The sequence below is a fragment of the Brachycentrus maculatus genome, unplaced genomic scaffold, assembly GCF_059751285.1.
Source record: "Brachycentrus maculatus isolate JH-2025_06_01 unplaced genomic scaffold, ASM5975128v1 h1tg000613l, whole genome shotgun sequence".
Lineage (NCBI taxonomy): Eukaryota > Metazoa > Arthropoda > Insecta > Trichoptera > Brachycentridae > Brachycentrus > Brachycentrus maculatus.
Window position 1 is genome coordinate 216,382 of NW_028281351.1, and position 16,188 is coordinate 232,569.

General features: G+C 31.7%; 1 protein-coding gene across 2 annotated transcripts in view; it reads left to right on the forward strand.

The window, feature by feature from the left end:
* LOC148301089 (lachesin-like) overlaps window positions 1–16,188 on the forward strand; it is a 67,201-nt gene that overhangs the window by 22,373 nt on the left and 28,640 nt on the right. The window contains exon 3 of one of the 2 annotated variants that reach the window (XM_088273841.1): window positions 12,018–12,151. In XM_088273841.1, the coding sequence (XP_088129967.1) occupies window positions 12,018–12,151 (134 nt within the window). The remainder of the gene's footprint in view (window positions 1–12,017; window positions 12,152–16,188) is intronic. The other variant, XM_088273842.1, reaches the window with a different exon arrangement.

The following is a 16,188-nucleotide window of genomic DNA, read 5'->3' on the forward strand; positions in this document are numbered from 1 at the left end:
TGAACTAGCATGTAAAAGGTATCAATTGAAATATAAAACCGTAAAATATTTAACCGAAATTTGAGTAGTGTGATTGTCAATCATAAATATAATAGTGAATGTTAAACTTGTATAAAGTGATCACTTAAACTAGCCTATGACAGGTTGTTCGCCTTCTAAATACCCAGACTTTGATATTCTTCTTCGACTTTATTGATATAATAATATAAATAATAGGGCAAACCCAGATTTGTGAACAATGATTTAAACGCACTCAAAATATTATGAATATATAAATGATATTATTTAATGATTTGGCCAAGATCATGACCAAGATCATGATCATAGATCGATCTAAGAAGTTTGGTGATCTCGGGAACTCACTGGAAGGTTTAGAGATAATAAACGAGTTCCAGTTCCTTGGATCTCAAATCAGCAATGAAGGAACTTGTGAAGGAGAGATTAGACGTCGTATCGCCATCGCCAAAAGTGCCATGTCTAAGCTAGACAAAATTTGGAAAGACCGGGGTGTGAGTAACAACACCAAGATGAAGCTTGTCAGGAGCTTGGTCCACTCCATTTTTCTCTATGCTGCTGAAACATGGACTATAAAAGCAGCAGAAAGGAGAAAAATTGATGCCTTCGAAATGTGGTGTTGGAGGCGCATGCTCCGAATTCCATGGACAGCTAGACGCACCAATGAGTCCATTCGCCAGGAACTACGCTTGGATGGCTTGTCTCTGGCCAATATCTGTACCCGACGGATTCTCCAGTTCTTTGGACACGTTGCGCGTGGCAACGAGGATAGCCTGGAACGCCTAGTTGTGATCGGTAGCCTGGAGGGAAAGAGAGGGAGAGGAAGATCCCCCACACGATGGACCGATCAAATTAAGGCAGCAGCAGGCACCTCAGTGGTTGGAGCGCTACGTGCAGCGCAGTCAAGGGATAACTGGAGAAGAGTCATTGCTTCTGCAAGGGTCACAACCCTCAGCAATGAGGATTAAGACGGAGAAGAAAATGATTTGGCATTTACTTCGTAGGATGACGTGTTGATTATTAACGATACTTGTATTACACCACTAATTGTGGTCTCATATCAATTATAGATAGTAAGTATTTGATAAAATATTTTTTACACCTTAAATATCTTGCTGTTTCATTTTTTACTATGATAGTACAAAACTTTTACATAAACAAAATACTCACACGGGTACATTATACCAGACTTTAGTTTCAAAAGGGAAGTTTCACCCTGCAACTGAATTAACGCCATGCAATTCTTTGTTGCACGACTCGTAAACTAGAAAAACTGCACAAACTCACCCCAACTTTATAATGTTTACCCAGTGCATCGGAGCTCTTAACCTCCTTTGCATCTCTCCTTTTAAAATATCGCTCTCTGTCCATCAGAATCTCAGGAGAGGGGGGTTTCCACTGTTCCGTTTTATTTTACACCCCAGAGCGTCCCTTTGCCTCCCTTTCCCTGACAATTCACCCCCAGTTCGACACATTCTTATCTCAAATTGAAATTCTCGCTTCAGTCGTCGGCCGTCTGAAGGAGAAGCTGTCTGAAATGTTTTACACCCTCGTCGCCCGCTCTTCTAGTGTGTTATTAAAACTAAATAACCGGGGAGGGTTTTATGATATAAATTTTAATGGTAGGTGTTACGGTTGAGGACCCCCTTCCGTTTTTCAATGCCTCTGTGAATAAATATTTCTGCCTTCTTGCTCCTAATGAGGCAACCTTTTATTTCGACATAATTTGATTCGAAACAGAAATAAGTTTTATCCTTTCATTAAATGGATGTACGTTATCTTTTTAATTACATGTAACGTACATTCTTATTTTGAGTAAAAAGATGTTGTTAACGAATAATTTTTTCAAGATTTCTTTTTTGAAAATATTATACTTATAGCACAACACACATGTAAATAGAAAAACCTTCATACTTACTATTTTTACCGTATGTGTTTTATATATTGTAATATTTAATGCGTTTTCCTTATTGAATAGAACGCAACGATTTTAATTGATCCTTTACTCTTTTTTTTTAATAAACGTAACAGAGATATGATCATCATAGTTACAGCTTCATAAAACTTTTTCACAATTTAATATTACTAATTAATTCTGTGCAAGAAATTAATTGAAAAATAAATTTAAATAAAAACACTCGGAAAGAGGATGTTCAACTAGTTTTGAACCCTTGCATGAACTTACTTCTTCTTCTTATTATTATTATTATAGGCCTTGCGGCCTGTTTTTAAGAGGGATTAGCCTCCTGCGACGTCGATTCCCAGCTATCGACCGATCTCTTTGGTGGTCTGCCCGGGAGTCATCTACCATGGAGTTAGCCGTACAGTGCGATGTGGGGGAGTCTGGATGGTTCCATTCTCCTCACATGCGCATACCATTGTCTCCTTCGTTGCCTTCCTCACCTAACGACATCTTCGATCTCGCATATTTCCCTGATCCTGGCATTTCTGATTCTATCTCGAAGACTCTTGCCTGTTATGCTTCTCAGAGTCTTCATTTCTGACACTCTAATGAACTTACTTCAGGATACAAAACTATGTAGTAAAAAAATAACGTTAGATTGTTATACCATTTGGTAGTAGGATGATAAAGGTACAAAAGAACTCTTAAAATATATTATATATTTTACTATTCATTACAACAATTTTTTAAGAAATATTTTTTTTTTATTCTTAAGATTGATCGTGTTAACAAGATGAACGAGCCCATTAGTTCTTCGAAAACAGTGTATCGAAAGTTGTGCGACGTCTAGAAGCATCACCACATTTGTTTTCCAAAAACAAATCATCAAGTTTAACCGGCTTTAAATTCGTTCGGGGTCGTGATTATAGCCGCTTCCCGAAATTTCACACTCAAGAAGGGGAAGATTTTCACGTTCCAGACAAATTTACAAGTGTACAGAATAATGCGGTGGAGGCTTCCAGAGCGCATCGTTTAACTGCGGGACCGAACGGAGAAGAAGGAAATTTCACCCTTCTCCGCTAAGCCGATTAACCGTTAAGTCCTTAGATTCTCTTCAGCGCCGGCGTCTTTTCAACCCTTCGTGTACAAACTCGTAAAGACGACCGACGTCGGAGCGTGAAATCGCCATCCAAATGATTACAAGTAGCTTTGTTGTAAACATGAAATTATTATTGAGTGCTTTTCTTTCAGTCCACCTGTAATCAATGATGCGGATAACATTATTTAAGAGCATGTTTGATACTAATGTTAAAGGTAAATGTGTGTTTAGGATTTGTGGAAAGCGATTATGTTTACACGAATGTAAGAAACGATTGATTCTTTTATACATACAATCGGACGTTTTAAAAAGCCCTTAAAACATTCAAATATACAAATGCACTGATACTAGCGCACCAGATAGCCTTTATCCTGTCAGTACGTTGGCTTGCCTGGTATTAGTTGGTGCAGCAAACGAATGTATACATGTATTACATATTTATTTATATATATATATATATATATATATATATATATATATATATATATATATATATATATATATATATATATATATATATATATATATATATATATATATATATATATATATATATATATATATATATATATATATATATATATATATATATATATATATATATATATATATATATATATATATATATTTATATATATAAGTATATATATGGACTGGTACCTGAAGCGGAGGGCTGATCACCTTTCCTTCATGTGTAAACGATCAAGATAACACTGCGTTTATATGACACAGTGCCCTATGCACCATTGGGGTGCGGATAAGGGTTTTATTATTTTTATTATTATATATATAGATTTTTTTTAATTCACCGTAAAAAATAGTTTCTTGGCTTGTTTTATATTACTGAATTTTTTGACAGAAGGATAAAGTTAAATATTCTATAATTCTTCAAAAAACAATATGCTTTAAAATATAAATGCAAACCTATACTTTTCATTTCATTTCGATACAGAAATGAAACATACTCGTTTTTTGTAAACAGATTGAACAAAAAGCAATTTACGGTGCATTTTATTTTCCTTTGCTCTGAATTGTGTACCACCTGCACCATGTACTCGAGTCTACTGAATTTGTTAGAGAACATTGTTCAGCAAAATAAATAGGTTCGTACAAAGACAGTATCAATTTGGATAAGCTTATAAAATACTTTTAACCTCAAAAATATATGTATGCGAAAAAACGCAATATTTTCAATTTGTTCATTGAAAATAATTTTAACCGTCTTTTAAAAAGTTGTATCTAACATATTGCATTTAAATTTTATACGGGTACACAACTTCCTTTATTTTTATTAATGATAAGTTTTAAATGCAGAGGGCTTAATGTATTTCGTTTAGCTTTAAAACACTTAAAGAACAAATTTCAGTTCATTTGAAAAACAGTAACCCATGCTAACATATTCATACAAGTTACTTTAAAGTACAAATTAGCGAATGGCACTCACTCACTTTGTTGACCTCAAATGCAATTAATTGCGATATTATTTTGCCACTTCAGAAAAATAATATAAAAAAACATTTTTAACTACTATTCAGAATCTCTATTATTGGAAAATCTTTGGGACCTCGTTGGCATGAGTAAGAATCATCGTACAGGGATGAAATTCCGTATCTGAATAGGCCATCGTAGTTTTGAAAAAAATAACCGGAAATGCGTTTTTAATTTTTTTTTAAACTGTCGCCAAAGGGGAATCTTATTTACTAAATTAAAAAAACTTTTACTTATTTATTTAAAAATATTCTATCAATGAGTAGTATAAACATTGGTATTAGTTTACTAATCAATATTTTTTGTAATGTTCATGCAAATGTAATAGGTATAATTTTACACATTTTAAAGAAATCTCGAAAATATTCTCAATATTATTAATATTTAAACCATTAGTGCATATTTAATCTCGGCTCGTAACGCATGTTTGTGCTGAAACCTTTAGTGCATGTCGGTCTTCGGGTCGATCAAAAATCACATGTGTTGAACATTTTGTGTAGTTTTAAGTGTGTAATTGGTGCTATGGTGGTGAAGGGTGGTATTGTTTGCATGTTGTGGTAGTGATTGTTCTGATGAAGAGACGGGTACGTCTCAAAACCGGTAGACATAAAAATCTCGGTGAGTGGTTATATACTAATATCACTAACATTTTTATGAAAAAAAAAAAAGTAAATCTCGAAAAGTTTTTTTTTAAAGTTTTCATTGTTAAAAATATATTATTACCATCGCGTTGAGGTATATTTCATTACATATAAGGCTAGCAGTAGTTGTTGAGAAGTAGTCTGTAAATCCGGGGGTCGCAACAAGCGCACGATGATACTTCCGGCGTCGGCGTCACCGGATCCCGGCGTCGGACGTACATGATTGGTATGCCGCGGGCGTCCCCGATTGATTTCCGTTATCGCATTCGCACGTGACCGTTCCACGGTTTGATCATCGGAAGAGGAGTGAGTGTTGTGCTTCATGAGATCACTCGTCAGTTTTATGACTTTGATCCCAACTTACAACTGTTGGTCGTAAATCAAACGTTTCAGAAAAAACACCCCGTCTTGTTATGGCGATAGGTTTCGAAGCTTTGGGGATGTTTTTATCCATTCACGTAACAGACTTACGGCGCGTTTTTATTTTATGAGCAAAAAACGTACGCAAGTCATTACACGCGAATAACATGATTACTCCTAACATTTCTAATGCTCAAAGTTGAAAACCCTTAAGTTTTTTTTATTAAATTTAAATATACTGAGCTTTCTTTTAATAATTTGGATGTTTTTCTTTTACATTTTTATTTTTCACTGTATATTATATAAAGTGTATGCCATATGAAACAATGGCATGTATGGGTGTATGGGTTCTCACAATTAAAATCAAGGCTTAGAAAGAAAAACGAAAAATCAATCAATCAAAAACGAAAGTAATTCGTAAGACGTAATTCAGTTAATTTTTTTTTAATTAAATACAAATTAAACAAATTGTTGAAAAATACATAACGGTTCATTTTTAAAATTGTTTTCCAATAACGTAAGCTATTTTTAACCATTATTTTTATAATATTCTAGACAGCCGATCAAAAAGTACGTTCAAATATCATGTAGATACTACTTTTATTTTACTTTTTATTGCTGTCATTTTTTGCAGTGTATTTGTGTATGTTTTAGATTTAATTTTATCACACTGTGTGAAGAAGTCGTTCAAATTACTTCTGTCAAAAATATTCAAACATCAATCCTAAAACTTGAATATTTTTTACAATTAAAAATTAAATGAATTTCAATTTCACTGGAAAGAGTTTTTTTAAATAAACCATCGCAATAATGAAGCATTTTTAATAATGAAAATGTGCTACGCGCAAATCGGGGGGAGATTATGTATCTCGTGACACGGTGCATTCTTAGAATAAATTTTTGTCGACATTTTGAAACACAAAGGCTGAACACTGACTACCCTCCCCTTACGTGAAGTGACGGGTCTCACCCCTTAAACTATTTTAAGTGGATTTTCCAAAGGACCGCGTGGAATCTTGAATGAAAGGACGTGATATAGGAGACTATTCCGGAATCCTTATTTTCTATATTCTCCCCATCCTTGTACTTTATTGATGAAAACTAATTTAAGGAGAGTTCTGCAAATTATTCTGCATTTATGTTAATAAGAGTTTTAAAATGAAAATAAAGAAATGGGTGAGCGATCAAGAGTTCGTATATTATGAATTTCTCCATAGTTTTTATTTTGTGTGTACATTTTACTGTAATTTTATTACAAACTAGCAGTAACTAGAGAAAAGATATGAAAAAAGAGAAGAAAAAAGAAGAAGAAAGTAGGTTTCAAGCACAAGAGCAGAGTTTTTTTGGAGTTTCTCAGCGCAACTTAATTATAAGATTTATTTTTTTTCAACGTATGGAAATTGTATAATATTGTATTGAATAAACTGTAACTATATTAAATTTTTAAAACAAAATAAATCTAGCCGCTCGTTGCCGTATCTTAGTTTAGTTAATTGAAAAAATAAGCACAAATATATTATACGTGAATTTCACAATGCTAGTGAAGCATAGAAAATGTTAAAGATGAGACAACAATGCAATCGAAAATATAAAAACAGCAACTACCAAGAAACACGCTGTCTGCCATTTGAAGCACACTGTCTGTAATATTAAGTTAGCGTGTGTTTTCAAACGTAACATTGTGTTAAAATTTCAAAGCAAACGATGAATTACAAATGTTTTAATATATAAAAGAATATCTAGAATATATTAAAACATCACTTTCAAAATAAATTTGGTTGAAAAAAATGATAAATTTTTAAAACAAATATATTTTCGAATCATATTAATGGGTTTATATCGACACCACATATATTTAACCTTCATATTTATTCAACATCAGTTGTTTGAAAATCATTCATGATGTTGTGATGCCAAAATATTAACTAACTCCAAGTTAAAGAAACCCGTATTTATGAAGAAGGATTTAAACACATCCAAATATTATCCAGTTGTTCTATTTACTTACATTCACTTCTTGTCAGCCGAAAATGTTACAATTTATTTATCAAGTTTTGTAAAATTAGCCATCGGCACGCGAAGATCCAGTCGGACACATTTTGGCAACTCTAAATTAAGATGAAGTACATAATATTCTTATGAATGGCACCTAACACTCTTACTCTTACTATGAGTGCTACTCTTACTATTTAATTTTGTTGTAAGGACCCTTATTTTTCAATTTTAACACAAGTTTTTTTGATTTTTTAGCCTAACTGAAAAAATCAACAACAACAAAAACATATTTTTACTAACTACATATTTAAGTTTCAGCTGTTTTTTTCAATCATTTTAAATACATACAAAATGACAAGCAATATATTAACTATTATTTCAGGACAGGACAAGATTTTCAAAATCGCAGTAGGTGGACTTGTAACTCAATATCTATTAAATTTATTTTTAATGATACAATCCAAAAAAAAATACATCTAGGGTTCTTCAAGAAAACTCTTCAATTCGTGTTTACAAAATGTGTTTACATACGGTTTTTGTAAGAATTATTGACGAAAAGATTATGTTATGTTTAATATTATAAATATTTTAATATAAAATGTTTTAAAAAGGACTTTTAAATATCTGTATCCTTACAGTTTAATTAAATAATATGTGGTCACAAGAATAAAAATATTTGTTTAAAAATAAGAATTGAATTTTTCTCTTAAAATGTGATCTTAGAGAATAATTTTAATTTTAAGATGTGTTATTTAAAATTAATATTCATTTCTTAAAATCGTGTCAGCGTTAAATTTTGTCAACGTAAGAATGCGTTGGTAAAATGCGTCTTGATAATAAAAATTGAAATAATTTAAAGGCAATAATTTTCTGAGTGTTTTATTAAGATCGTGAAATATTTTCAACGCCATTGAGCCCCTCAGTATGGTAATGAATGACATAAGTATAAAGGCAGATTACTCATTAAAAGGGACTTCACCCTTCCCCGCGAGGGCTGTAAATTGCGGAGGTATTTTCAATTACGGTTTCCGAGAAACTTGCTTAACATCCCTTTAAGGAAGCTGCTGAATAATTATCTCGCGGAACTCATTAAAAAAACGCTTATATTTATCATTATAGTTTTCCCTTGCTAACTATGCAAAGTGATCCACCTGGAAAATTACATTTTCTCTGGAATACAACTTTACTCTGAAAATCCTTCTTACGTCATAATATAAAACATTATTTTGTCTCACATGTATTTCCGTTTTTAACAACGTAATATGCAATTTGAAACTTATCAAATATAAGTTCTTTTTTTTATTATTATTTAAATTTAACTTGGTAAGTATTCTTCTTCGTTCTTCTAACCCTGATACGCACCCAATGGTGCATAGGGCACTGTATCGTATTGACGCAGTGTTATCTTGATCGTTACTTACATGAAGGCAGGGTCATCACTCCTTCGCCTTACGGACCAGTCCAAGGTAATATTACATAAATATTATAATAAAAAAATCACCAATACTTCCTTTACTCCCCCTCCCCTGGGAATCGAACCCAGGTCCCACAGCACGGTAGCTAAACATGCTTACCATCACACCAGCCGGCCGATCAATTAATAAGGTTGCAAATATGTTTAATGTAATAAAACAATAGCTACAAAGTTATTTCCAATTTATTTTATTTGACCAGTCAAAGGGTGCCGTCGTTACCGACATCATTGGACAGATAATCATCGATTCACCAATCTGATGATGTTGGTAGCAACAAAATCTGGTTATTGGCCAAATAAAATACAGTGGAATATTTCTCGAATGTTTTTCGCACACACTTTGAGGCACATTTTATAAACTTTTTAAAATTAAACAACTTTGTTTTTTTAACCACTTTTTTTTTAAAAGTGGTTAAAACATAGTTACATATTTAATTTTACAAAGTGGAATAAACCAATTAGTTATTTTTGATATATTAAATCCAGTTCCACCAAGGAATGTCAATACAAAACTAACTTCTTTTAAGAATAATTAATATTTTTTAATTCTGAAATCATACTCTAAATATGATGGAAATGCTAAAAAAATGCATTTCTAGTTATATAAGTGGAGATTTCTACAATTTCTTATGCCTACAATTTTTCTTTCATATAAATCTAGTAAAAACTTGGGATAAAAAATTCCCCGTGTAGAATTAATGCTCAAACGTTGACTTCTTTTTGTTATGCTACGTTAATTACATTTCAATTCATAATAACTACTCTTAGAATATCTGTATTCACCAAAGCATGATATTACGTACATAAATTTTCATTCAGTATCTAGTCAGTGATAACATTCTACTCGACAATCGCTTCTCAAGTGTCCATCCCGATATACTTGTGAGTAATAATATTAGAGGTGCAGAGACGTAAGCGGTGCGCTGCTAGGGGGTAGGATACAGGTAGTAAGAAGGGTGTATATGAGTAGTAAGTGGGGAGGCAATATTAAAGGGATGGTGAACCTTTTTGATAAAATAAAATAACAATCATATAATTCTTTCCACGTGAATTTTATTTGACCAGCAACCGGGTTTTGTCTTAACCGACATCATCAGTGATCATCATCGACTGGTCTGATGATGTTGATTACGACGAAAACCAGTTGCTGGTCAAATAAATTCACGAGGAAAAAATTATGTAATCGTTATTTTATTTTACAAAATGCAGTTCCACCAAGAAATATCAGTACAAAACTTAGACCTTTTTGAGACTGAGTGCCAAAAAAACATTTTTAAATATAATAATATTTAAAAATGTTACACATACCATGGAAAAAATTGCATCAAATGTTTATGCAACAATATGAACAAAGCATTAATTAATACATCCAAAAAAGTAATTAATTACTTATCAATAAAAAAATAAAACATGTTATATGTTATATAAAATATGACAAGCTTGAAAATTTCATTAAAAGTGACATTTTTGTTGCTGGATGCTAGATAGCCATTTTTTGTATCGGGTTCATAGCTGGTAGCTTTTAACAGAATACAAGCAGTATTACTTTCGTCAGTAAGTCTTCTTCTTATGTGTTATTTAATAAAGTTGATAGAAAAAAATAATGATTCACAGGAATAATTCGATGAAAAGATTGTTAAAATGCGCAATGCTATTTTTTAAGACAATAAAAAATTTCTGGGATGGATTGCCAAGCTGTAAGTATCTTCAATTTTGGCATTTCTCTGGACTGGTCCAACCAATCAATTTCGCTCATTTTCTTCTTAAATAATTATTAATAATTGATCAATCACTTTTTGTACGATAACTTAAATTTTTAAATAATAAGAATACTGATATCTGAAGTATGTGTAAGACGGAATATATCGTGAGGACTACAACGAAGGCGATACTGGAATGAGCATGTAAACAAAATGTCAGAAGTCAGACAGACTTCCACGGAAAAACCAAGGAAACCCTGAAGGACGTAGACCCCCAGGCAGACATCTAAAAAGGTGGTGAAATAGCTGGCAGTCAACATCCTAAGAGCGACAGGCGACAACACAAACAGAGAATCTATAAAAATTGTAGATGAAATCTATTAAAAGAAGGAGAAGAAGACTTCAATTTTTTCTCTTTATTCGGGTGCCATGCAAAATCATCTCGCGTGCCATAGGTTCGCCACCCCTGCAATAGTAAGTAACTTGGTGAGTAAGAACCCCCTCAGAGTGGAAAGCTGACACGGTGTCACTTGCACTGCCAGTGCAGGCGGAAGTTAGTTGCCATACTCCAGTTTGCCATACTTCAACAGCACATTCAAATTGAAACTAGAACCTGTCTAATAAGATATGAAAAGCGTTTATTGAACATAATTGCTGAAATATCGATTATCAACTGAATAGAAACGTTTCATTATATAAGTATACTTCATTTAACGCATTTTATTTTAAATAATTTTTGACAGAGAAAAAACATTGAATATTTTTAATGAAAATACATATTCATATATATGTACATACATATCTCAACTTGATATGAAACATCTATTGTTCCTCTTTTCATGAAAGATTATAGAAATCCGGTTCATCTCGAGCATTTTTTTTACAGGTGAATAGTAAAACTGTTTTACTATTCACCTGTAGATGAAAACAACTATGGTTTTCGAAAAATTATAAGTGTTTTTTTTTTAAATAAGGAACTCGTCATTCCAAAAAGCTAACCTTCCCCTCCCGGAAAATGTATTTACTACAACTCGACTTAAAAAATAAGAATATCAATATAAAATATAATAGATACCGTTGCATGCGGAAGTTTTTTTAGCACCGTAAGGGCGCTTGTGCACTACATGGAATTTTACTATCCGGCAGTCCGGTTAGCATTATAAAACGGATGATTGGCTTGTATTGGTTTTTGGCCCTCTTTCTTCGGATCAATGCGTGATCACGGTGCGCGTAAATTCGATCACGCTAAAATGTCGTAGTCACACGTGTAGGGCACAAACGCTCTAAGGGAAAGGTTGATGCCGAATCAATAAATAATACTGTTTTTTTATGTTTTTCACAGCTCTCGGGTTCGAGCCGGACTTTCTCTACCCCCTGGAGAACGTGACCATCGCGCAGGGTCGTGACGCGACCTTCACCTGCGTGGTAAACAACCTCGGAGGTTACAGGGTGAGTGGCGACTCCGCCACCGCCAGGGTGTGTATCCTCTCGACTTACTTTTGGTTGTGCCCCGCCTGCCCTGCACCACTTGGTCTCTCTCACTCTATCTCTCTCTCTCTCACTGTCACTCTCACTCCGCCTCTCTCTGTCTCTGTCTCACCTTCTAGAACACACGCACTTGCATACGTCACTATATACTCTCGAGTAGAAGAGGGCCCTAAATATTTCAGTCTGCATATTCTTAATTTTAAAGTACTGTAACGTACAAAAAAACACGAACAAAATCCGATTTGTCATTTTGTTAGCTATAATAATTCATAATTTTGTAGGCTTAATTTCTAACTTACTAACCATAAAACTATAGTTTTTAGTATTTAGTAGCAAAAGAAAATGTTTGTTTAATTTTATTGAAAAAAAAATCAATTACATCAGTTTTCTTCATCCACTGTTGGAAACAAAAATTATCGTATTTTTTTTGAACTGTAACAAACGCCGTTTTTTGACACAAAGCTTAACTTGTGAGAAGAGAACCCCTTTTGAAATAAAAGGATTCTTACATTTAAGGAAATGTGTTATCCATTTTTTTTTTTGGAAAAGTGGTATAATATTGTATTCGTATGATTTTGAAGTACTCTGAGTGTTACTTAATAAACACAAATCATTTTTTTTATCTTTTAACACTATGATATTATAAACATGATTCAATCAATCTGTTTTATTCGTATATATTTGATTTGTATTCGGTGATCAAACATTTAATTTTATTTAAGGTGAATAATTTTATTTTTTTAACTCATCGTCACCTTATATAAAATAAAATATATAAAAATTTCAAATTTTTTAAAATGTAAATAATTTTAACACCTCACTCCCTTATATTTACGAAAACTGTATACTTTTACCAGCAACTTAAAAATGAATATTTTAAAAATATAAAAATTAAGTTTATGAACATTTAATGTGAATTTTGTTTAAATACAGTGGCATTTTAGCGTCAACGTAATTAACATAATTTTCCTGAGAATAATGAAGAAAAGACTTGAAATATTTATGCCCTCTGACACCCTCTCTGCATCCACTCTTCTCTCACTATTAGAGCACAAAGCACTTAGGGAAATGTCAACAGATATAATATCGCACTCTCATCTCATAACTTTTGGACTAGAATGTACAATGATCCACGAAATGCAAATATTTAAAGCACGAGCTTTTTATTTTTGTATTTAAAAATAAATAATAAATTGCCATTCATATTTTAAGCTGTATTTTTGTACATTGTGATCTAATGTAAAAAACAAAAATAAATAAAAATAAATTTAACGCTCTCCTTATCATTCATCTTTAACTTGACGAGAGTGTTTTATTACCATACCGTAATGTTAACAATGTTTTTACTATACAATTTTTTTTTGTATTTCTAATTATTTTTAACCGTAAAAGAGTTTTTTGTACAAATTTTGTATCTCAAAGCACTCAATCATTCTACATCTCAGTCCAAAAGTACAGCACTATAACTCTAAGCACTTGTGAATTTGTACGTCTCTTTTTGTGAAATAAGTCCGAAAGTTCTCGACACAACTTACGGGCTATTTCACCCTCTAAACTTCTTCACTCTAAAACTGTCTCTTGAAATGCACTTTAGAGAAGGCTTTTCTTAGATTTAATACACTACCTTCGTTTTGGTATTATCCACCGTCTTATCAAATTATCGTGAGATATTTTAAAGAAATTTTATTATGAAATTATTTGATTAATAATATTTTAACAATAAATTTTCTCTGCGTTAAATACTTTACTGCGTTAAAGACACATGTTTTATATTATTGGTGTTTTTTATCCATTATAAGACAAATTTATATATTTATTTCATGGTGGATAATACTAGACAACTTTTGCACTCTGAGCTTGCCAGAAACACACCTTAAGACAACCCTGAATGATGAAATTGATATAATGTTATACCTCTGTAACACCTGCTTGAAGATATCCAGAACACCTTAGCATATTGCACCCAAATAGTTTAGCACATAAACCCTCCACCAATAAATTGATTTTCTAATTAAAAATATATATTTTGACAAAATTCTAACCTTCTAAATTGTTTTTACCTATGAAACCAAAAATACGTAAGTATATGCGAGAGAAACTTTTTGGTACTACCATTTCCCGACTCCCTTTTTATCGATGTTTTTATGACTGACCTATAAATTTCCTTTTACTTTGAGTATTCCCATATTGAAATTTGATTCAATTTATTTTATTTTTCCCTTTCCAAATAATTGTACCTTTCCTTGCACGAAAATGCTACAAAACGCACCAAGTTGCACCAATTTTGCACCCTTTACATATATCAATACTTTAGAACCTGCACCTTATGCACACACTGGTTTGTGATGGTAATGGTATGAAAATATTTATTTTATATCTGTCTGGTGTAGAAATTTATGAAATGGATATTAATCGATTAAAATAAAGATTTTTATGTTTCTATGAATTTTATATTACGTTGTAATTATAGACGATAATGTTATAATAGCGTATTTTACGCAAAGTTTTATCACGTTTGAATTTTTAAATCTGAAAAATTCATTTGAAAAATACTTTAATCTGCGAAATCCGCAAAACAATTCCATGTGAAAAGATTTGAATAAATAAAACTTTTTTTTTCGAGATTTTTTTTTCTTAAGGGTAAAATATTATATTTTGCCAAAATATGTCTATATCCTAAATATTTCTACACGAAATAGATACTAACTCTTTCACATGACCCCTTCTCTATAAATAATCTATCTTTCTTCATTTCTGAAAAAAAATACCTTGTTTTTCCTTTACATATTTTACAACCATAAAAAAGTCATAAGATCGAACTATTATTTGTCTCAAAAATGAAAACAAGGTGTTTTTTTTTTTAAACCTGCACTTCTATTTTATTTTTACTTGGATGTTAAAATATTTTTACTAAGAATTAATATCTAAGTTTCATGATGGTCTTGTGTATATTTGAAAAATTAGTTAAACTTGTAACGTACTTGAACAAAAGCACTATTTTCTAACCTTCAGCACCCACAGCACAGCACATTAAATTATGTAAATAAAAAATAATGGTTGTTTTCTCTTTTTCTGAAATACGTGTTTCATTCGAATTTAATCTCAACTGTTATTAAACCTTATGAAGAGTTTTTCGTTTCAAAACATACTATTTTTAAGCATCATATTTCGTATTTTTATATTTTAAAACAGTACATTGTCAACGGTTTTAAAACGCTCATTTTATTTTGTAAAATAATTAATAATGCTCTTTGACATATTTGAATTCTATTAAATCAAGGGATGACGTAAAGAGAATACATTTATTTTACTCGATTGAGGATTATGGAACCAACAACTGACATTATGTCAATTTCATCCTACTTTTTTCTATTAAATGTAATGGTTTCAACGTTGCTGTTTCGTGTTTATTTGTATAAGTTTCATTATTATCACAGAAAATATCTCTTTCCAATTACAATCCGAGGATTGATTCTAAATACTTGATTTCTTTATATTAGTGAAGTTTTAATACATTTTTAAGTTTGCTCCTTTTCTGTCAAAAAATATTATTGGTAACATTAACTTCACGACAATACACATCAAAATTTAATACGAATATGCCAAAATCGTTCAAGATATACGTTAAGCATTGATTTTTGCAAACCGTGTACTATATACAATATTAAACATTATAAAAGACTATAAAAATTGGTTGTTTTATGTTTTAAAATTTAAAATTCAGATGCTTACATATCGCTCACTCCTTTCAAGAACGTCATAAATCAAAAAACTTGATTTTTCAGGTGAACGTTTTTAATGTTTAAAAATATAACACAATGTATTAAAAATAAATATCAAGCCACTTGTTGAACTTTTTACTGTGCAATAGATCGTTTTAAGTAAAACCTGAAGGTTTTTTCTCCATTTGAAAAATATTTAGTACATTTAAAAAAAAGAATTAAACAACACCCCTTCTTCAAAATGCAAAAACAACACTTTCTGCCCTGTAGCGGGTAAATATTAAGTTAAAAATATGCCTCTTT